The sequence below is a fragment of the Eleginops maclovinus genome, chromosome 2 (genome assembly GCF_036324505.1).
Source record: "Eleginops maclovinus isolate JMC-PN-2008 ecotype Puerto Natales chromosome 2, JC_Emac_rtc_rv5, whole genome shotgun sequence".
In the NCBI taxonomy this organism is placed as follows: Eukaryota; Metazoa; Chordata; class Actinopteri; order Perciformes; family Eleginopidae; genus Eleginops; species Eleginops maclovinus.
This window is the reverse complement of record NC_086350.1, coordinates 16,980,789-17,004,371: the sequence shown is the minus strand read 5'-3', so window position 1 is coordinate 17,004,371 and position 23,583 is coordinate 16,980,789. Positions and strand designations below refer to the sequence as shown.

The window sequence follows — 23,583 nt, the reverse complement described above, 5'->3', positions numbered from 1 at the left end:
CAGACAAGAAAGGGTGTTTTCACTGGCTACCATTCTCTTGTTTAAGTCTCTGCCTGGTTAAAGCGAAAACAGCCAGTCTCTCTCCGTCCAAAGGTTTCGCATTACTTAGCCCGAACCTAGAAATCTTCTGCCATATAACCATATGTAAAATGTCAACATGTTGATTTGTTTTCCGGCGGATCAAACAATAGAGATAATATATCACGCTAATAATTTAGATATTTAGGGGCTGCAAGGTCTGCCATTAACAGTCTTTATGCTAAGTTAAGGTCTGCTGGCTGTAGCTTTATACTTATCCTACAGATTGACATCAACCTTTTCACATAACTTGGCTTGAAAACAAATATGCATATTTCACCAAATAACATAATATTCCTTTAACTTAACAAATGTGTTGTTGGATTTACTACCTTAGATTGACTGGATGCTATTGCTTTACCACACACGTTTCTGGAAACACAGCTGGTGTGAACTTCAATTACAATGACATCCAGATTTTTTAGATATGAACACAAAAGCAGTGAAGCACCATAAATTGTATCATTCGTCTTGCCAATGTTGAACATAAACTGGCTGTTATGTTTTTCTCCATGTGTGTGTGTTTGTGTGTGAAACCATAATGAGTTGTGCATTAAACAATGGAGTCTGCATTCATTCAAGAGCAGTGACGTCTTCCTCTGAGTGGAGCTCTGGGAGTTTTTGGGAGACCAGGGCAAGTGGAACTCCTTGCGAGGCTGGGCTGTAACCTGAAGCCAAAGACAAGTGAGAGAGAGAGAAACTGAGAGAGAAATAAAGGGAGAGAGAAAGAGAGAGAGGGATAACTGGAGGGAGGGGGAGGGAAGGACTGAAGGGCCAAAAGAAAGTGATGTCAGCTGAGTTCAGAAAGTAAACAGAGTTCCAGGCTGCAGCATGCTGTCTGTAGGACGGGGACTGCAGCTGGGGCAAACCCATGGGGGCACCCGCACAGCCCCCTGGACCGGCACCGTTATCTCTTGGAAGGAAGGCTGGTTCCTCCTCATCTCCCTCTTCATCTCCTTTCCCCAAGGGACAGCGTGGCCCTATGGTAAGAGACTGGCTTTACTTTCACTGCTCTTCTCCCTCTCACTGCCTTTATATTTGGCACTGCCTTTTGGTTTGTGTTCTTTGTTCTCAAAAAGCCGGCATCAGCAACTCTCTCCATCCCTTCTCCCTATCTATCCATTAAGAGCACAGCAGCGCTCATTCAGGATTGTAAAAGAAGACCAACGGAGAGACAGTGATGTGAAATCCAGCTTTTTAAAGGGGCTGCAAAGAATAAACAGCACTGAAAAGTTTATGCAAACTGTGACTTTACAACTCTTGTTCTTGTCCTGTTGTGGGTTTGTTTTATTGTCCCATGAACAGAAAAATGGTCTCTGTCATTTCCATACTTGTTTCTACTCAGTTGTTTGTTGTGTGAAGTTAAAGTGAGATTGCTTTTCTGTTCTTTAATAAAAGAAGCCTCAGTTGGATGTAGCAACACATTCCTTGAGGTAAAGTGAGGCAGTTGCAGTCCTTAGAGGGGTGTTGAATCTTGGCACTCGTTCCCTTTTGTACGGGAGCTTTGCTTTAACTCCTAAAGTGTGCTCTCCTTGAGATTCAGTTTATCCTTACTTGTTTACCCAGGCTGACCATTTCAACTGCAGCAGGAAGACATGAGTCACATTCAAGTCAATCACGCTGGCTGTGGTAATGTGTTTACCATACACTGTCCCAAGACTCCTAACCAAACCTCTGTCTTTGTCTAATCCTTGTTGCACGCTTACTAGGCAGCAAATTAAAACCTTCAATTTGTAATGTTGGTGAATGTGGCATAGGGCTGGGCTGAGCACATCTGTGTTAGGTTACAGTGACTGAGAAGTTGTTGTTGTTGTCAGCTAATATCCTTTCTACCAAGACTTGTTTCATAATCCTGCATTATCAGCTGATGACAGATGTTTCTCTGTTGAGTAATCTTAAATAGTTTTTTTTTCTTCAAGCAAAGCTAAGGTGTTTACATACAAACCCTGCCTTTTGAACATGTCTTTTCAGGCGTGCCTGTGTTTATATGTGCTTTGGTGTCCCTACTGAGGCATTTTCCTCCACCCACCTGAATCCTCAGATGCCCTGCTTTTCTCACAGATTTTCCTTAAAGTTTGTTTAGTTCATCGCATAGTTGTCAGGGCTACTGGGCAGGGTGCTGTAGGAAAAAATGCTGAGCAAATATAAAAATGATATTAAATGGGAGAAAAGGAAAACTTGGCACTGAATATGGTTACAGGAAGAAAAACATAGCCTCACACTGAGCATTTGGAAAAATAGTGTATCATATCAGAGTCTAGAGTTCCTTTCAAGTTGAAAAGCTAAATGCTGAAGACAAATGTGCACATATCAGACTCCAATTTGTCCTACATATTGGGGTGTGTGTTCACACCATTTCACCAAAGTGGGTAATGGTGAGAGGATGTCTTATTGGGTTTATGGTTTCCCGAGTGGAGGGAAGTTTATTTAAAGCAAATCTACAGGATGACCAGTGGGACCGGTGCTTAGGATTGGTCTACATTCGGATATGCAATGCCCACAAAGCTCCCCTGGGAGTTTCCCTGTTCCATGATAGCAAAATCACTGCAACCTCAAAATACCAGACAGCTGCTGTGGGCAGTAGGCAAAAAGGAATTATACTCGCACATACATGCAAAGCACATGCACTTGCAGCTGCTACAGAAACACCTATTTTTCCATGATACATCAGCGTATAATAAGCACCATATTGTCAGAAGGAAACAATTTATTCAGTGGATGTATACTGTAAACTCTTCTCTTTACAGGGAACTTTTTCTGACATATCCTCTGTTCTTTTATTTATCTGTAATTAAGTTCAACAGAATAAAATTAAAGCAATAGTTAAGCATTTTGGAAAATATATTTGGTTCTTTCTTGCCAAGACTAATACTATTCTCTTGTGTGTAAAATATAATAAATGACTACCATTAGTAAAATTAGTTTAGCTTAATTCACATCAATTACTGTAAGCATATTTGATTACATTGAAATTGACTGGAGACAGGGATACAGCAAGCCTGGCTCCAAATTTAAAAGAAACCCTTGCGTTGTAGCACTTCTAAATCTTGCAGCTGAACATGTTATGCAGGCGTTTCATTTTCAAGAAAACTGAAATGTATGTACATATTTTTCCTTCAGTGTCACCCTTCAAAGCCACGTTATTTTTGTTCAGTGTTTCCAGTCTCTTTGCTACGTGAAGTATAGCTTATCTTCTGCTGATGGTAAGCAAACAGCTACCTGTAGATAACCATATAAACATACAGTAAGAGAGTTGTATCAATCTTCTCATATTTACCAAGGAAGCTAAGCATACTTTCCAAAAGTGAAATTGCAGAATACTACGTATCCAAGATAGGTTAACACAGTCACAGCATTGTGCAGCATTTAATAGGCATGTTGAACCGATTTTAAAGTGCCCTGCTCAAACCATTTCCACATTGTGCTCTTCAGGCTTGTTAAAGATAAAAATAGCTTAGCTGTGATAGTGGTGTGTAGCAAGATGAGACTCGCACTGATAAGATAAAACGTTTTTTTAAGTGAGCAAGAAAAAGACAAACTAAATAATTAGTAGTTGTAACAGGAAATGACAGAAAGCTGTTTTTGTATCAAGCTAAAGCTCAATTATAAGTTATCTTAAACTCCTGAGACAGCACTTGGCTGTAAATGTGAGCCAGGCCAAAGTCGATGCTGATGTAAAATTACAGCAAACACTGACCTTGGGTTTTATTATTAGCTGAGTACAGGGGAAGTTGCTTCCAGAAAATGACGGCACTACTTCGGAGCTGATGCAGGTATTTGAGTCACTTGTAAGGTCAAATTCAGCACCTGCAGCATATTTTGTGTATCAAATATCCAGTAATGCTGATTCTCCAGGGTTTGTGCAACATTATGTGTATCTGTGACCTTTATATTTGAATGTGGTATTTTATGGTTAAAAGCATTTGTAATCTGGACATTTTAGTTTGTTCTTGGCAGAAGTGATGGTTTTCTTTGGCTCCTGACAGGTTACTTGGCCAGCAGGGCAGTAAAGTCAGACGCAGGTTCACAGGATTTGCATGAATTTCCGTGACCACATCCCTGCCCCGGGTGATAATGATGTCAGCGTCTGGATCCACATCAAAGTTTATCAGCTGAGACATGATGGCTTACAACGTGGGCCTGTAGAGCCTCTGATTGTGTGAGAGTGGTTTGTGACACAATGAGTTTTCCACCAGACGACGGGTTGTCTGTTATGATGCCCCTGTTTCAGCAGTTTTCTTTTTGAAGGCTTTTTGACATGCATGTTTCAAAATACACAAGAGACAACACAATACAATTCTTATATAATGGAACAGTCAAACGTCCCACACAAAAATCTGCACACAGCTGCAGGACTGACAGGATAACAATTGTTGTGATTCCACAAAACTAGTAACCTCTGCAATGGGAAAAATGTAAACACTATTACATGTAAAGTTTAAAAGATATCAGGCGATTTAAATAAAACGGGGTGCTATAAAGCCACAAGGCACAAAAAGGAAGCACACTTTGTAATCGGATGAATTTTTACAGCACATCTCTGACACTTGTCAACACTTCCAGTTTGTGATTAAATACACATTAACTGGGGCACAGAGCACAACCACAGTCCTGGGTTAAATTACAGGCCTGGGGAACATAAACATAAATGGAGTGATGTTGATTCCATTATTTAACACATTTTCAAATAGAAAAGGCTTGATAGGCCTAAAGCCCAAACACTGAAGGCCAGCTCATGCATGTATTAGTGGTTGCTAAAAACACCTACTGGCTTGTCAGCTTGCTCCTGAACATGTGCACTTCCACACCTGGTCAGACCTTTTTCCTGTTAAAACCCACATGAAATGGTTACTGTCCAGTCTGTAGTTACCTGCAGGTGTTGACCTGGAAGCCACAGCCTGCAGCTTTGTTTTTACAAGGCAGTAAGCTTATCGCTGAAATATATGAATTCAAATTGCAGGGGCGCCAGCCAAAGCAGTTATGTAAAAATGATCTGCTGTTTTGAGAATCGGTAAACATCTATTAAGGAGAGAGGATAGCCTTCCTGAAAAATGGATGCGTTCCAGCATGAGTCAAGCACTAGAGGGGAAAAACCTTGGAGTCATGCTCCGGAGAAAAACAAAACACTCTTATCAACAGAGCTGGAGGTCAGCAAACTGAATCAGTTACAGTGACTAAAGACTGAAAATACTGCTGGCTGTGTTTATTTTCCCAAGAAGGAGGGTTTAAGAACAACTTGTAAAAATCTGGAAACATCTCACAGATCTAGTCCTGTAAACATAAAGACATAAATTATAGCATAAAGATTTATTGTATTGTCTATTCTCTAAGTATGCTGAGAAGGCAGATCCAACTACTGGATGTCACAGCTCTATAAGGACAAGACACACAGCAGTGATCCATGTAATGACATTAACAGGCCTGCTCATAAAGTCTTTTGACCCTTTCAAATGTATGTCCTATAAATCAGCTTTCACAGTCTCTCAGGCCAGTGCACAAACCAAAGCAGGAAAAACTGTCCCATAAGGAGAGGCAAAGGTGTCAGACCCTCTTAATCCCCATATGGCAGGCATCCCACAATTTAAACTCTGTAATCATCCCCTGTTCATTGCTTGAAAGGTAGCTTAAGATGTAAAAGAAATATTGGCCAGCGCAGGGAATAATGACTAATCAATCTTCTCTTGTTTGACAATTCTCAGTTCCCGACTTACGTCATTTGGGTCACATTGCAACCATAACATCAGTCGTATTTGTTGAAAGTGAAGCTGCTTCCGTCTGCATTTCGTAAGCATGTGAGTAAAAGCAGACCAGAGTTTGGATGGACTTTTGGACACCACTGATCCAATTCAGGCTACTGTATTAAAGCCATTAGCAGCTTCAATACATATTTATTCCAAATCATCTGTTTTTGCTTTTACTCTTGGACCAAAGCGCCAAATTAAAAGAAAACAACACCGACTTGTCAGTGAATTTACAAATGTAGTTGAGTGCTCTCATTGAAGCATTGGCAGACTTTTTATTTTTTCATTATTAATTTTACAGAAATATTGTGGGGAGGAAACGATTGTGATAAAATATAGGTTATTACTTGCTGTTTCATTGCCATAACGCTTGTTTGTACGTTTGACTTACATCTGGTGACATTCCCATACCATGGATAGTTGTGGTTTTCTCAAATTGTTTTAAAAAATCTACAAAAACAAAACAATGAGCTTCTTCGTTTGGGTCTCACGGAGGCAAACCGAGCTAAAAAAATCAAGACATCAACACAAGAACATCAGCTTTGATTCAAAGACAAAGCTGAGGTTTTGTAAGTTTACATTAATGTTAACTACAGGAAAACGGTCAGTTGGTATGACAACAAAGGCATTTTGGGCGCCATGGATTAAAAACATGTTAGAGTGATATTTAATCGTGTTCCTGAAATCGTACACCATGGCACATAGAAAGCTGGCTTGCTGAATATGTTTTAAAAGGTTAACACACAAATCCAGCTGAGACCATGTTATCAACACAGTATATGACCCGAGGAGCTGACAGAAATCGTAAAACAGCTAAACGACTGCATCAGCTTCATAAAGCACTAACTCTATCCTTAAAGAAACTACATCAAAGTTAAGCTAGTGGCATTGCACAACCTACTTTCTGTTTGATTGATGTCAGTGCAGCTGTCATACCTCAGTGTCTGCTAGGAGAAATAGCTGAGGAGAAGGCCAGATTGTAGCTGGAGAGACATACAATTTATGATATCATTATTGTGGACGGGCAACAGGGACGACACAGCTCTCCAAGACATCTGCGCTTCTCCTCTCCAGTTTACCGTCTGCAAACAACCACTAATGAGTGTTTGCAGGGCCGGTAGGAGGGTTTGACAAAGCTGCACCAAGGTGTTGCCAAGTTTAAAATGCAGCTTCTGTTAGTTCTGTCTACATCTGCCACAAGACATTTTCAACAATTTTGACTTTTAAATCCACTGTTACATAATTGTAACGATTCTGGCTCGCAGGTCCTTGCATTACCAGTCCAATTAAACATCGTATTTATTGGAAAATGTTTTGGGAGGAATAACTTTTCATTGTCGACTGTTCTTCATGACAGTGACTTTACCATTGAGGCATGTTGTCTGATGTAATGTTTAAGAAAACACTCACTGGACGTTAACTACTTTGAGACTTGCGGTTCCCCAAAACAACCATATGGCAGTGGAAACATCCAGAGAGCCAGTAGAGACCAGCATCTCACTCAAACACTGGAATCCCCAGAATCCTTCCACTCCCTATCGTAAACCATGTCATAGTTTCTCCACCTATGCTTGTACACTTATAACGTTTCTTATGTCAACATACAGACATTACTGACCTTGATATCTTGTCTTGTTTAGACTACAGGTATTTGTACAACCACTGCCCGGGCCCAGAGTGGAACGTCATGTGCAGGGGCTGCTGCGAGTACGATGTGATCCGCTGTAAATGCCCCCTGCAGGGGACTCCGGTGGGCTACGCCGTGCCGTGCTGTCGCAACGCCATCAATGAGTGTGACCCCTGCATAATTCACCCAGGTAGAACCCCTGCAAATATTCTTATTTGCTTTAATTTTATGAGAAGTTGCGAACTTCATAAACTTGAACGGTATAAAAAGTTGGCATTCTCCTCATATAGTCCACATCTGCTGATTGTAATCTGCCCATGAATCTCCATCTTTGGAACTGGTCTTTTTCTAAAATCTGCCCTGAACTTCGTGCAACACTTAAGGATGTCTAACATCTGCACAGCTGACATGTTAAAAACTATGTAAGAGAATTTATTTTCAAGCTAATTTTATATTGGCTCTTTCACTTTCTGGTAGATTTCAGAGCCAGGAGTGACCGGTCACGCTTTGGAAAATGTGTTTTTGGCTGTGCAACAAATACATCTGTGAATAAACATGAGCTGGGGCTCACCCATCCAAACCCTGTCTTGCATGTTATTTTTCGTTCATGTAACCTACATGTAGAAGTATGTATGGTTTTCTTCACAGCTTGATGCCCTTGTGTGTTTTCCTTTATGGGGAAAACAACAGCTGTTCCGAATTTTATGGACACCTGTACATCACATTTTACTGTTGAAAAACAAAAGATGTGTCAGGCCCCGTGCACATCACTGGCGCATATTTGGTTAAAATTCATACCTGCACTCAGGTCAGATGTTGCACCCCCCCCCCCCTTGGACTGAGTAGTAGTCTCTTGAGTGAAGTTACATCCTCCCAGTTTTCTTCACATTTTTATTTTAGGAATCTTTAATACGCTAGTGTATTCTGTTGCAGTAACAGAGGGGCTTAATGAGTTTAGCAGTGCTGTTTTAGAGGAAACATGGCATTGTGACAAATATTACAAGCCATTTTAAAAGACGTGCTGTGTCTTTCGTCTCCTTGTCCATCCACCTGTCTTTTTAAAAACTCTACTATCACTTGGTTTTTCTATTCATTTCAGGTTGCAGTATATTTGAGAACTGCAAGCGTTGTAACAATGGGACATGGGGCCCCAGGGATGACTTCTTCATTACTGGGAAATACTGCGCTGAGTGTCGGCCTGGCTGGTCCGGTGGAGATTGCATGAGTAAGTCCCTTCATTCCCCCAAATAGCGAATCCTACATGACTCTTCTATACGTTTCTTTTTCTATCAGGGAAAATGTTCTTTCCATTCCTGGTGATTTATCCTCATCTGGGACAACTATGCCAGCTTGGAAGGCTGCCATATGCCCAAGAGTTAGGAGCTGAAAGACACATCATAGTCAACAATTGAGAAGCTCATAAAACTATTTAATATGTAACATTTGGACAGTGACTATAGCTTTCTAAGTACAAAAATAAACTGCCATGGGGCACAACAAACATACAGTTAATTAAAAGCAGACCTGGAAAGGCTGCTGAATGCCTTGTTGCCCCTGTGTGTATTGTGTTTATGTTTCTTTGTGTCGTTTAGCAAAACATAGGGCTTTCAGTAGCTTTGCAAACTCAAATGTAATTGCTTTGGTTTGAATGGTTACCAAAGCAGCTGAATCCAAGCCCGCAAAATAACAATTAACTGTAATGAACCAGCTCTGAATTACCAACTTTCCAAAATATAATTCTTTCCCATGTTTTTTTCAGAGTGTGGGGGAGTAATCCATAAGAGGCAGGGCCATTTGGTGCTTGAGAGCTATCCCAACAATGCCCGATGTGAGTGGACCATCCAGATGGACCGACCCTTTACTATAGAACTCAGGTAAGAATATAAAACGTGTGCTTTTATAGTTATTCGCTGCTCCTCGTCAACCTTTTTTAAGCACTATCAGTCACTAACTCACTAACTAACTAACTACTACCTCTTAAATATTTTTCTCTCGTGTTGCCATTTTGCAAGGGCCCTGTCACTGCATCCTGTGCATAAGTGGTCATAAGTACATTTTGATTTCCCTAAAAAAATACAAACAAGCCCAACACATTTTCCCTAAAGGCAGTTTCAACTGAATCGGGCCCAAGACCACCTTGTTTCAGGTGATGTTATTCACATACTCTGCAACTGGACATTATCTGAGACCCATTTATAACAGTGGAATTGACTAAAGCAGAATTATAATATGTGCAGTCAGACCTTTCTCTTACGCTGACATGGTGATTTGGACGGTGTGCAACACTAAACCAGACCCAACTTTAATTAATTTAAATTGCGAAAAAAAATGTCATGACAATCTAGTTTTCTGAAAAGTTTCAATTTGAATCCAAGTGGTGGTCCGTGGCTTACGATGATGTTAAAATATTCAACAGATGAGTGTTTTGGACGGACGTTTTCAGAATAATCCACATACTTTACTGTTGACAGTTAACATTGGAACAACATTCATGAGAAGGGAACTTATAATAGGTGTGGGATTATAATAACGGAGGCTTACATATAAATATGTGCCTGTTTTAAATTCAAAAACAAATATTACAAACCTTTAATAAAGTTGAAGTTACCCCTGTTTCATCTGGCATTAAAGCATCTCGTTTTGGTAAAACTCATTGTCCATCTGTAATAGTTATTATAGCTGACCTGCTTAAGTCAAATTTCCAGCCCATTCGGATATTTCTTCAAGATGTAAGTCATGGACGATTGGCAACCCTACAACAAGCTTTGGAAATCACAACACCCCAGGGTTTTTTTCAGGAGAGTTATTCATTTTCAGTCCTGTGATAACTTTCTATTTCTGTCATTTTCTCCATTACACATACAGCATTTTGCTGATGAACTTTTGAGCAGTATTTTAGCAGAACAAAAGCACCATACAGTTCGATGCAGGCTTAATGTGCCAAGCATACGAAAATGGTTTGCCGTGTGCACAAAATACATTTAAAGTATGTGTTCAACTATATATAAGGAATTGCAATACTGTTAACAACATCATCAGTGTAGAAATGTGTTAAATGTCATTTTCTTATTTCCTTTGTGACATCAACACAATGTTTATGTCACTTTTAATTTGAATGAAACAGAGCAGCTGGACTCCAGAGTGACTAATGGAAAGTTGTATATTTGTGACCTATAATAACCAAGGTTTTTTTCTATACTTCTTTACCTTTGCTCATAGTACCCATCACAAGTCAAAAATTACAACTGACTTTGTTGGGAGCTGCTGCAGGCTATCATTTAGCATTTCTGTATATCTTACTGGTCTAGGCTACACTGAGCCAAGGGTCTGAGTTAAAAGGCAAAACTAAAGGATTTGGGAGCATGCCATTGCACTGTATAACGTCTTTCAGTCGATCATGTCAGTTCTGATGTTAGCCCAAGGAGATTACATCTGAAATTACAGAGAAGGGGGAAGAGACTCCATTGTGTTTTTCCTAATCCAGCTGGCAGTCCTCTCAATGTCACACTCTTACTGCAACTGAATCAAACAGTGATATTACCTGTTTTGGAAAAAAGTGTTGCCCAACAGCTGCTAATATCAGTAACGTGAGATTATTGTCAGATGATTGCTGTCATCAGCACTACTTAAATGAGAACATAAATAAACTATTGTTTACGAGTGCATTTCAAATTAACTCTAAGCACGTAATGACTGTTAAAAGATATTTAAAGCAATCCATAAAATATTAGAGTGCAGATCTTAAGATGTCCATAAATCTGCCAAAGCCACAGAACCAATGATGTTCTAACTGTTTAATGTTTGCTGCCAATTGTCAATAATAAGTGTGCTTTACAATATGTCATACTGAATCATATGATAACAGTACACAGTTGTTAGTAGTTATAATGTAGTCTTAGTTGCCTATACCTGTTTGATTCATGAGCTCAGGTTACTTTGTTCCTTTCATTTTTTGTACTGCAAACAACTTAACTCCCACTTATCTTTTTTCCGTTTAAGAAAAACTAAAATAAAAAGAAATCAACAGAATTCTTTAACTGCTGTGATACCAGATTAAAATGAGAGTAATATCACATGCCATTTAGAGCAGCAAGCTCTCTAATAGTGGGGCAAATCACCTTTAGCGGCTGTTATCATATTTAGTAGCTATGATAACTGTGTCAGTTCCATGAAGCCAGCTGGTATTGCATTGTCGGGGAACACAAGTTCTCTCATAATCCGGGGTAAACAATAAAACATCCAGGAACTATTACAACAACAATCTCTCAGGTTGCTTTATGTCATGAAATCCATACATGTGTTGAGGTTGAGTAACACTAAATATATTTTGAAATTATGGATTTTAGTTTAGAAGCACACTTAACTCGGATTTAATGCATCCCGTTCTCTAACAGGTTCATGATGCTGAGCCTGGAGTTTCACCATTCTTGTCATTATGATTATGTGGAGGTCCGAGATGGTGACAGCATCAACTCGGGTGTTATCGCTCGATTCTGTGGGAACAACAGGCCTGTCCCGGTTCACAGCTCAGGAAACAGTCTGCACATACTTTTTGTGTCTGATGGTTACAAGAACTTTGATGGATTCTTTGCCACTTTTCAGGAGAGCTCAGGTAGGTCAGAGACCAGTGTTATTTACTATATTTTCTATTCATGTATTACTCATAGTCTACCTCTGACCTTATGTAGTTCCATGCCCAAATCCTGCCTATAACCTAAGGGGTATTTCAACATCCCACCTAAAAACAAGTCTTAATCTAATAACAATAGCCAACAGTCTAGCCTTGGTTTAGGGATGATGAATAAAAAGTCATTTGTTGAATCAGACTCGATGAACAACAGAGGCTCTTGTGAGTAATGGGTAACAACAGATGCAAGCAATAGAGAAGTTTCCAAGGAACTCACAGTCTAATGTAAAATATAAAGCCTTCAGCCGTGCGTGACTGGCACCCGAGAGTTTCGTCAGGGTGTTGAAACTGCTAACAGCCCGTTGAGGAAGTCATGACCGATGAAAATGCCTTCACTTTCCAGAAATGTCCTCACTCTCAAGCTTTAAAACTCTGAAGCAAACAGAAATGTAAGTTACCAGCAGCTCAGCCAGATCTAGTAAAAGTGAACAGAGGCTTTCTGTGTATGAATGCCAGCACACGTTTAGAAATGGAAAAATAGGTGACATTTTAATAGCACTTTGAATATAAACTCCTTGATGTAGTTTTAGCGAAGCCTGCCATTCCTTTAGAAATATATATTTTATAGTTATAATGCTGATATATACAGGGTTTCTTCTTCTACACTAATGTCCCACACTTGTGTGTTTGCAGCCTGCAGCTCTTCTCCTTGCCTGCATGATGGGACTTGTGTCCTGGACAGTTCCTACACTTACCACTGCGCCTGTCTGGCTGGCTACACGGGCAAGAGGTGTGAAAATGGTGAGTCTGTAACATAACATAAACCTATTCTAAAGCATGATCAGCTTGAAGAAAATATTTATATAATAAATGATGGAAAAAAGGTTCTCATCACAGGCAAGAATAAACAAGTCTCATACTGTAGGCGTGACTTGATATTTCCATCTCCCAAGGCATCTATTAGAGTTAGACATTACTGTTTTGACACTGACACAATTCCAGGGTTATCTTAGTCATTTTCCCCCGAAATCAGACACACCTACTTGTACCAAACTTAATCAGATTAGATTTTGAGGTTTGGACGAGGTTCAGGCCAGCTGCCTTCACTGTCCATGAAGTCTCCGTCCAGGCTATAATGAACTTCTAACAATATGTTTGTATGGGATAAAGCAGCATTGAACAAATCAATATGTGAATTCATACTGCTAGGAACAGCTGGATAGGGTTTCGTAAGAAAACCAACTGGGAGAATAGTTAGAGGTGAAAATGCTCATAATTAATTGAAATCAAGAAAAGGTTGAAGAGAAGAACACTGTGTAAGAGTGTGGTAGTGTCAGTACCCATATGCCACCCTAAAGTTTTCCACTATTGTCTTCCATCAAAAAAAGTCACCTCGATCTAACGTTGGTGGCAACAAGCACTTTTATTGCATATAAATGAATGGTATGTTATTAAAAGGATTATATTGCAGCCTGTTTTGTGGCTCCTGGTAGCAGATCACAAGCAAAATACTGTAGCAGTTGCAAAAATGTTTCTCCCCATACAGTACGTCACTTAGATGCAGAAACATTGTAAAATGGGGCCTAGGTTATAAAAATAATAGACGTTTCAACTTACATTAAATCTGTGTGGACATTTAGGTTTTTTACGACAAACTGGCAGAGCTACGATCTGTTAGGCAGGTAATCCTCAATCAGGGTGTGGTTTGCCTAAAAGGCATTTTATTTATGGGTGTCTGGACCCTAACTTCTGTTTTTATTTCCAACACACCTCCTTTAAGAACCTGGAAAAACAGACCTCTGAAACCACTCCCTTATATTTTGTGGTGTCATTTTTAGGGCTATATACACATCTATCAAACAAATGGTGAAACAATTGTACTCTATTACATGAGCCAACTTTTCCTTTGGAGGAGACTCTCTCAAAAAAAGCCAGAAGTTTCATTCCACAAAGTGTGCATTCTTTTGTATTCCCAGGAGAGATCCTCAGCTGTTCATTGTAATGGAAGAGAGTGGAAAACAGCTAATGTTTGACACTTTATGAAAGAAATATAGTCTCTACATCTTCCTCAGAGTCAGATGAGGAATCTTAAGTATGATCCCGACATCAGCTATATTTTATCTCTACGATAATCAACCTGTCATCTGTTGTAAGCCTAAATTAAAACTCCATAATAAAAGTCTTGAAGCCTTATTGTAGAAACTCAATATAGGATAACATTTTTTTCCTCAGTCACTCTCTCTGGCACAGCTTAATCTATTCTTAAGTTTAATTTGTTTGGGAGTGCGATGTTCAACATAGTTTCCAAGGCATTAACTAAAGGAATCATGATTAACTTACAGTTTGTGTCCTGATGTACAGTAATTCAGCATTCCACCCCGGGAACTCATTTCAATTTGTCTGTGTACAAAATCTGACATGGAAAATGTATCATTAAGGTGCATTACAACATTTCAGCCCAGGATGCTTGAACTTTTTAAACACATATTCAAAGGAGGTCAAACTTAGTTTAGTTTCCACGTTTGGTTTGCAAACAGCTTTTTCCATCCCCTAACGGAATTTAGATTGACAATGCCATAAGGCAAAAACTTCCCAGATTATAGGGAGGGTTCCTTGGTTTGTAGATGTACAACCACAGACAATGCATTTCATGGATCCGACCCAACTTTAAGTCAACAACACAGAAAAATGTCCTGCTCACACAGTGTGTAGTGTTGTAATTGTTTAAACCTCAGTTTTAACATTTGCTTAGGTTTTTGTGAGCTCAGTGTTGGGTGGTGCAGTCCTGTACCGTAATATTTACAATTTGATAGAGATAAATGTCATGATCCTTGTTTCGTGTCTGTCATGTCCTTGTGTTGTGTTTTATTTTGAAATGTTTTCCCCTCTTGTGTAACTCGTTAAGCTTCACTTCCTGTCTGCGTTTCCCTCCTGTGCCTGATTGTGTCATTGTGTTCACCAGTTGCCCCTGTGTTTCTCCTCCCCCCTCAAGCTGTCTCTCATCTTGTGATTACCCATGTGTATTTAGTCCCTGTTTCCCTTCTGTCTGTGTTTCGGTCGTCGTCATTTCCTCCCTGATCTTGTCCATGTTACTTGCCTGTTCCTGTCGCCCTTCATGTCTGGAGCTAAGTGTTTTTCATGTCCTGTGTTCCCCTTGCTTCGTGTTTTCGTCAACAGCTTTTGAATAAAGCTCGCTTTTTGTTTTTGACCCTTACCTGCTTCCCCTTGATTTACTGCACTTGGGTCCAGTTTCCCCAACCCTGACACATAAATACATCACGTTCACAGAGAAAACAACACAGGCAAAGATTACACAATAATTCCCCCATTTGTGACATTGATGCTTTTATTTTGCAGTAGGATTTAACATAGTAGTCCACTTTTCCACAGTATTCCACTACCACATTACCAATCTCTACTACGCCACTTCATAAAATCCTCTTTTACAATACTGGAAAGTTAAACAGTTTGACTAAAGTTATTTTATTGCTTCTATTTTCTTCTTCATTTACAAGCAATGTGTAAAAGTCTTGCTGTGAACTTTACCACAACGAGTGAAGTTACTCATTAATAAGCCTCTTAGTAGCAGGCTATGCTTTCAATTATTTGGACTTTTGTGAAACAAGAGTAATGTGTCTGAGAGCTGAGGTTTTGTTTTCATAGGCTACCTGAAAACACCAGAAATGGTTGAACTCACTGAAGGTCTTATGCAACAGGGAGGGGTAATAGAGTCATGTTTGAGGAATGCTGACTATAATCCCCTATAGACTTAATTTGGATGATCCAGAATTCAGTGGAAAAAAATGGAAAATATGACATGTTCATTAATCAAATGTACATGCCTGTATTTACATTCAGTGGTGGGATGTCACAGGCCTCCAGTACCCACCCATGGATCCACAGAGGGATTGTTTCATCATTCGGGGGCTCGCATCACTTTCCGTTGTGACCCTGGCTTTGAGCTGCGGGGCTTCCGTACTGCCATCTGCCTGAAGGATGGCTCCTGGAGTGCTCCTGCCCCACAGTGTGGTAAGATATTTATATTTTGCCATACTGTTGACATTTGGGATCTGGAAAATGTGTGTTTCATTTGCATCGGGTCTGGATGCCATACGTCCTGCATTAGAGACGGTGCAGATTATGGAAAAAGAATGATTTGCAGATTATACAAGCCTGATATTTCTTTCCTGTCTCCAGTGCCCGTGGAAAGAGTCTGTACTCTACCACCCAAGCTGAAACATGGGGACCACTTCCTGGTTTACGGACCCAATGATGTCCTCATTGCGCTACAGTACATGTGTTACCAGCCCTATGAACTCAGTGGGGGCTCCCAGAGAGCCTGCCTCCCCAACAACACCTGGAGTGGCACTCATCCTGTTTGCACCCAAGGTCAGAAAAAGTATCTTCAATAATAGGGATTAGAGTTAAGATATTTGAGCAAATACTGCAAAGTACATGCAGTTGTGTTACTTTATTTTATAAGGTCAGTCTTCAACACATCACAAAATGAGTCATTCAGCATGATGAGCCAACTGGGTACATAAAGATTTGCAATAAGCTGCTAACAAACAATGAGGTAATGATATTTTTTATGTTCTCTTTCCACAGTTAATAACTCTCTCACTGAAGCAGAAAAGGATAGGGACAAGACCAAAGAGACTGGGAAAGGCCAAGAAACCGATAGTGACAAAGATATCAGCAAAACTAAAGAGAAAGGTCAAGAGAACACAACTGGAGTAAAAGAAAGTGCTGGAGGGGGAGATATAAACACTGGGCATGAGAATACAACAGCAGTCGACACAAAAGATAAATACACTGGTACCATTCCAGAGGAAACTGTGTCTGAGGGTGGGAATGAAGGAGAGCTGGAAGAAAGACATACTGGATTAGAGACACCAACTGGAGGAAGCAAAGATAAAGTGGATAGTGAAAGCCCTGACAACAGCCTGAACACAGTTGAAAATAAAGTACCTGAAGTAGGGAAACCACCTGAGGAAAAAGAAGGTGACCCAAAAACAAACTTGGAGACAGATATCACAGAAATAATTGTGAAAAAAGACAAAGGTCAACAAGAGAAGGAAAGAAAAGAGGAGCAGGTCAATGGAAAACGGGATCAGGGCAAAGTGGGCCCTAATGATACGAAGATGACGACAGTCATAGCTGAGGATGACAACACAGTGGAGATAATTGAACTGGAAACAACAAGGAACAGCACAGGTATACGTGATACAAAGGACACACAGAAGGAAAACAATACCATAGGTTCTCCAGAGCTGGGGAAGAAAATCCTTCCCACTACAATCAACATTACACAGTACACCCTGTACAGAGGTGGCAGTGAACCAAAGGAAACAACAGTTAAAGAGGACAAGACTGAGAAGGTCTCCACTGAGAAAACAAAAGAGGAGTTGCAGAGGGAGAGGGCGGAAAAAGAAAAGGAGAAGGAAATCAATGAAAGCTTCCCTGGTAAGAGACTCCTTTATAAAAATAAAAATGAACCCTCTGTTAGTCTCCAGCCTCACTTGTGTCTTTTTCTGTCCTGCAGAGAAAAGCTGTCCACCTGTCCCTCGACTTTACCACGGCTACTACCAGCTGGTGCCTGGGATTGAGTCTGAAACAGTGGAGTTCTTCTGTAACCACTCCTATGCTCTCAGTGGTGATGCCCGACGTACCTGCAGGCCAGATGGTACCTGGAGTGGCACACAATCTTTCTGTGTCCGAGGTAATGTCCTTTTTTTTCCTTTTTTACTTTGGTTTAATTCCTGGTGATGTTTCCGTAGGCATGTACAAACTGTATTTCTTTCTATGGTTACTGAATTGTTACATAAGCAGTAATCACTTTCTAATAAGGTTTTCCATGTAAAGTATGTCATTCACATACACACACTCGATTGTAATGCTGACTGACTGTGTCATGAGTTTCTTCCTTTTTATCAGGCCATCAAACATGTAGATATAAAGGCTATAAACCTGTTCTGACATGTTTAATATAATGCTCACATTAAATGCAAGTGGGATTTTTGCAGTACAATGATCCATCTAGTTTTAAATGGTAATTTAAAGGGCAAATGGTTTGGAATCTCATGAGCTCTTCCTCACAAAATAAAAACCCAAGGAGAGCGGACAAAGCAAGTAGTTATGTTGGAGGATAAACAACAGCAAATGGATATTTCCAGTTGGGTATTATTCTTTTTTATTTACCTTCACCACATGAATGCCGTAAAAGCGTGGCACCGCCTTCACTGAACAAAATCCCACTCACTATCCTAGTTACAGTAGCTCTGTGAAATCACAGCTGATGTTGGGACTTTGGTGTTTATATTGTATGTGTGATGCATGTGTGTTTATGAATGTGTGTTTATTTGCAGCATGCCGTGAGCCCAAAGTGTCAGAGCTGGTAAGACAAAGAGTTCTGCCTCCTCAGGCAACCTCCAGGTATGTTTACCAATGTGTCATGTTATATCATTTACAAACAGTCCTGTAGATAATTTACTACTAAGTGACTAAAAATCTAAAACAGGTCTCGTGCCATTTTTCTGCACTCATACCCAAAAGCATGTACTCAACCTAAAGTATCTCCACATCCCCTTGGCCTCTTCTTCTCTCCACAGAAAGACACCTGTGCACAAGCTCTACTCTTCTGGGCTGGCAACACTGCTCCAGTCTGACGACCCGACTAAAGGCCCCCCCGTGCAATCCCAGTTGCCAGAGGGTTTCCACCACCTTTACTCGCACATAGAGTACGAGTGTGCCTCTCCCTTCTACCACCATTCTGGAAGTTCTCGCCGCACTTGCTTGAAGACTGGGAAATGGAGCGGGCGTCATGTGTCCTGTTCACCAGGTGAGGGCAGCAGAGGACTGCTTGTTGTTGGACCACCACACTCACAGAACAAACACACTGACACACATTTTAAACAGTAGGAGCTAAAATTATTTTTAACCTGAGATCAATATTTGTGTTAATATTATTTGTTTGTATCATTTTTATTTCTATTGTTGCGAACTTCCGGTTATTGCCACAGGGGTGTGGCTGTAGGTCACCTGGTTCATTGCTGGAGCTGACATTTTTTCTGTTGACCGTTTTTTGTCCTGCTTAAGTTATTTTTGAGTTTATATATTAAACATGATCAAAACAAAACAGTATGGACATTTTTATCAAAACGCGTCACAGCGCAAAGCTTGGCTTAGCCTCTTGCCAAGTCAAATTTAAATGGGGATTTGGCTAACATACGATGATGTGTGCATACAAAAATATGATGTGGTCACTCGGAGGGACATTGAACTAAGGAAAAAATATTTCCTAAAATACTATCACTGCCTCTAAATGCAGACATTGAACACCACATTGACAGCATCTACAACCATTTATTAGGAATTCCAACTAGCTTTAGTCCTCAGAGTGACTTCCCTAAGCTACTAAAATGAAGTAAGCTGAAATGTGCCGCTGCACTATGAAAAAAATGAAGCAAGAGTTCAAAAGTACACCATCTTTGAAAGGTGTATTTACTGTAAATGGACAACCTACATACACAGCATTCTCCAATTTCAAAACATTCTGTTTTTAAATGTGTATACACAAGCTGTGACAGCTTTGTTTAAGTGTAGATCCATTCACTCTTTACCTTCTCTTCACTATAATAGTGATGTAAAAGATAATTATGCGCAATACTAATGACTGCTGCGACACACAGAGTGGTGGACTAAATGATTCAACACCAAACTTTAAAGTAGTTATTGATTGGGTTTGGATTTGAAGGAAAAAGAAAACAACTAGCCAGGCACTTTAACCACTATTTGTCACAAACACAAAACTGGCTGCTCTTTGTGGACAGCCTAGAAAGATCTATTTGCCTTTAATAAAATTGGTCTGCCCACATTCACAACAATGACAAGGTCATTTTTCATATGCTGGTGGTCACAAAATCGTGGAAGATTAAAGTTGCAAGAATCCGCCTGGAAGTCTAAAAAGTTTAGACATAAAGTGTTAAAAAAAAAATTTAAAAGCTCTGAGAAGAGAAAGACCAATCAAAGACGGTCCCACAGTGTTGACACAGTCTCAGTGTAAGTCTAATTTTTTCCTGTATTCTTCACCCTCCCCTCTCTGTCCTCTCACCCTGTCACCTCCTCTTTGGCAGTGTGTGGGAAGCATCCGACCTTTGACCCAGAGAGGCCGGCAGAGGCTCACTGGCCTTGGCTGGCAGCCATTTACCGCCGCTCTACCAACGGAGCTAAGACCAAGGTGACCAAGGCAGGCAGCCAGGCAGGAACACTGAAGGGGAACGGTGGAGCAGGAACTGGCAGCTACAGTCAGCCCTCTGACTGGCAGCTGGTGTGCAGTGCGGCTCTGGTCAACCAAAAGAGGGTGGTGGTCGCAGCACACTGTGTGACAGAGCTGGGGAAAGTGTATCCTCTGGATGCTGCGAAAATCAAGGTGGTGGTAGGGAAGCAGTATCGTGATGACCACAGGGAAAGTAAAGGTCTTCAACACCTGAGGGTAAGCCTGAGGAGATCATTTTTTATTTTGGTGATCCTTTTGAATCGAACTTGCACACTAAGTCTTTATTTCCCCTTTAGGTGGCCTCCATAGTTGTTCATCCAAACTACGACCCCAATATCCTCGACTCTGACATAGCTGTTGTCAAGTTACTGGACAAAACAAGAATCGGAGAAAAAGTCCTGCCCCTGTGCCTCTCAGACAGCAAGGGAAAAGAGGCTACCTCTGAGCAGGGGCTTGTGACTGGCTGGTCTCCTCTGTCTGATGCAAGTTTAGGTCCTGATGAGAAGGCAAGGGTCGGGCTTGTTCACCTTGCTGATGTAGTCCCCTGTGAGCAGCAGTATGCTCGTAACGGCGTGCCAGTGGGCGTCACGGACAATATGCTCTGTGCCAGCCAGAAGCCTGACTATGAACCCTCTAACATATGTCCCTCTGACATGGGGGGAATCCTCGTCCTCCCCGCCCTCTCTGAGAACCAAGCCAGTAGCAGGCAAAATCCGTCTCTCAGCACACAGGTGCAGAGGGAGGGTCAAGGGCTGTGGAGACTTCTGGGACTAGTGAGCTTTGGCTATGACCAAGGGGAGTGTAATCCTGACCTCTACACAGTTTACACACGTGTAGCCAACTTCAAAGACTGGATAGAGAGCAATATGAAATGAACATCTTACTATATGACGTTGTTCCCAACAGCTTCATATCTTACAGTTCTGTTACATCTTTTTTCTGTTTTTCAGTGCTTAAAAAAATGTTTTTCTTGCACAAGGGCATTTTCTTTCTCAATGCAGAAGCATTGGAAACACTGGACAACACAGTGCTCTAACTGAAGGGGGTGCTAACACATTAGATGTGCTGGGAATCAGCATTCCATCAGAAGACTTCAGGTCCCTCAGCCTGAGGATAGAGATTTGAAAATAAACAGTAAACCATTACACACCTCTGGCTGACATGGTTTGTGTTGTACTCAATAGTATGTATATGTTGTAATGTACTGAATTATTCTATCTATTCATATGACACAAGGGATGTATATATTGTATCAACAGACATAAAAATGAAGACGTTTTTTAATTAAAGAATGTGTTAAAGGGTGTGTTAAAGCTGGTCTGAGTCTTATATTTGATCTTCGTGTATGTTTGCTAGAAGGAATACATTTTACTGACTGATTGGTATCATTATATTGAGATGATAAAGAAAAACCTTATATTTGCTCTATGAAGCACACACTGGGTTTGTGCTGTGAGGCAAATGAATCCAGGTCAGAGAAGCACCATTTTCACAATAAACGGAGCACATTATTCACAGATCAAATCCCTTTTTTGTGCTCAAATTAAATCAATTACTTCCATTCTGACCCTCCTCCATTATTCACAAGTGAGTTTCCATAGATATACAAGCTGCAGCTTATATTGACTTCCAAAAGGGGGCAATAAAGAATACCATATTACTTTATCTCCAAAAGAATGAGTAGAGGAGCTGGAGCCTCTTGTTGTAGGTTTACTTTCAATGCCTTTCAAATAATTAACATATTTTTTAGTAAATAAAGGTTTAAACATTTTAGTATGCCTAACTATACCAATGAGACTTGCACATTTTGGCAGCTAAAGGTACAAAGATGTTGTGAAATAAAACTAAATCGTATAAAACTAAATTAAGAAAAAACTATTATATCCTCAATTACTGACAATATTTTTTACATTGTTTTTTAGAAGATGTTACCAAATCTTAAAGCCTCGGACAGGAAGTTCCAAAGATGAGGGAACTTTATTTAAACCCTGGTAGAGCATCTGGAGATGGGCGCTAGCTCTGTCTGTCAACCGACGTCTTGAAAGTATACCTTTTGTTTATTCGAGATTTTTCAGGAGCTTTTTGCTATGGCTGGAGATGAAGCAGATGAGAGTGAAGTTGTGTACTAGAAAAGAAAAGAAAAAACATCTCACGAATGATCCCTAACGTAACAAATTTGATTCATTGATTAGTTCATTCAAGACCTGATTTGAAGTTTGACATTTGAAGATGAGGAGAAAAGACTGTTCTATAGAATGGAAGAGGAGAATTATTTTTTGGAACGTTTCCTTAGTGCTGGACTGAAATACTCAATACTTAACTTTATTTCCTTCAACTATATTTCTTCCAGTTCGAAGCTGGTTTACAACATGTAAATAAATAATGTAAAAAATGTATTTATTTACAGCAGGATGTGGATGAGCCTAAAACACAATAAAGATTTACAAAATCTTAATTCATCTAAGCATAGCTTGAAGTCCTAGATGTAATTAGGCCTCTACGTTTCCGAGATGGATTGTCCTCACTGTTTCTTCCTCGGGACTTCTTCCCTTTCCTGCCTATTACATGGCAGTTAGACTTCCAACGTGCCAAAAGGAGGATACATTACCCTTGTCCTGGAAGTATTTCAGTTTAAAGAATTGTTAGTTGTATTTTCACCTATCATTTGTAAATGCTTTTTGTCTTTTTTTTTTCAAAAGCAATTTGAAAGAACACTAACAAAAAGTGAGTTACTATATATTTGTTATTCTTTGTCTTACATTATTGTTATAGGAATGCAAAACTGCTAAGCTTTTGCCCTCAAAGGAACAACATCTTTCAAAGACTATCTGTCTTTCCTTCCCCCATTTACTAGAGTGGAACAACAGCTTGGTATTGTCCCATGTTTCCCAGGGTAGAGTCCTCTCCACTCAGGCTGGGAGACTGCGTGTTCACAGGCCCCGGTGAGCTCACAGGGCAACACTTAACCGAGTCCTGTCCTGTCCTGGGAACGGAGATGTAACCCTCAGTAAAGTACCTGGATAATGATGAGAAATTCTACCATGAGACCACCATAGTGAACACCAGAGAGGCGGAGGGGCAAAATACTTAACACCAGACTTACAAAATGTTTAGGTTTCGGTCCAGATTCCCAGTTAGACTGCCTTATGGTTTGTTCTCAGTGTGAGAAAACCTCTGAGAGCTAAAACGTTTTGGCACTAAGGATCCACACACAGCTCCGTTAGTATAACAT

The 23,583-nt window shown here is 40.3% G+C and overlaps 1 protein-coding gene across 1 annotated transcript; it reads left to right on the top strand.

The window, feature by feature from the left end:
* The first annotated feature begins 896 nt into the window (after positions 1 to 896).
* On the top strand, positions 897 to 21,664 carry pamr1b (peptidase domain containing associated with muscle regeneration 1b). Its single transcript, XM_063876545.1, has 14 exons — positions 897 to 1,063; positions 7,460 to 7,636; positions 8,546 to 8,671; positions 9,206 to 9,320; positions 11,841 to 12,058; positions 12,767 to 12,874; positions 15,932 to 16,102; positions 16,271 to 16,462; positions 16,682 to 17,539; positions 17,619 to 17,795; positions 18,442 to 18,508; positions 18,685 to 18,914; positions 20,209 to 20,567; positions 20,648 to 21,664. The coding sequence occupies exons 1-14, from the start codon at positions 910 to 912 to the stop codon at positions 21,224 to 21,226; spliced, it is 3,531 nt and encodes a 1,176-aa protein (XP_063732615.1). The 5' UTR covers positions 897 to 909; the 3' UTR covers positions 21,227 to 21,664.
* Positions 21,665 to 23,583: the final 1,919 nt, after the last annotated feature.

Coding starts and splice junctions, on each gene's coding strand:
- pamr1b (XM_063876545.1), top strand. CDS start 910: ATGCTGTCTGTAGGACGGGGACTGCAGCTGGGGCAAACCCATGGGGGC. Junction 17,540..17,618: donor AATCAATGAAAGCTTCCCTG/GTAAGAGACTCC, acceptor TCTGTCCTGCAG/AGAAAAGCTGTCCACCTGTC. Junction 17,796..18,441: donor ACAATCTTTCTGTGTCCGAG/GTAATGTCCTTT, acceptor GTTTATTTGCAG/CATGCCGTGAGCCCAAAGTG.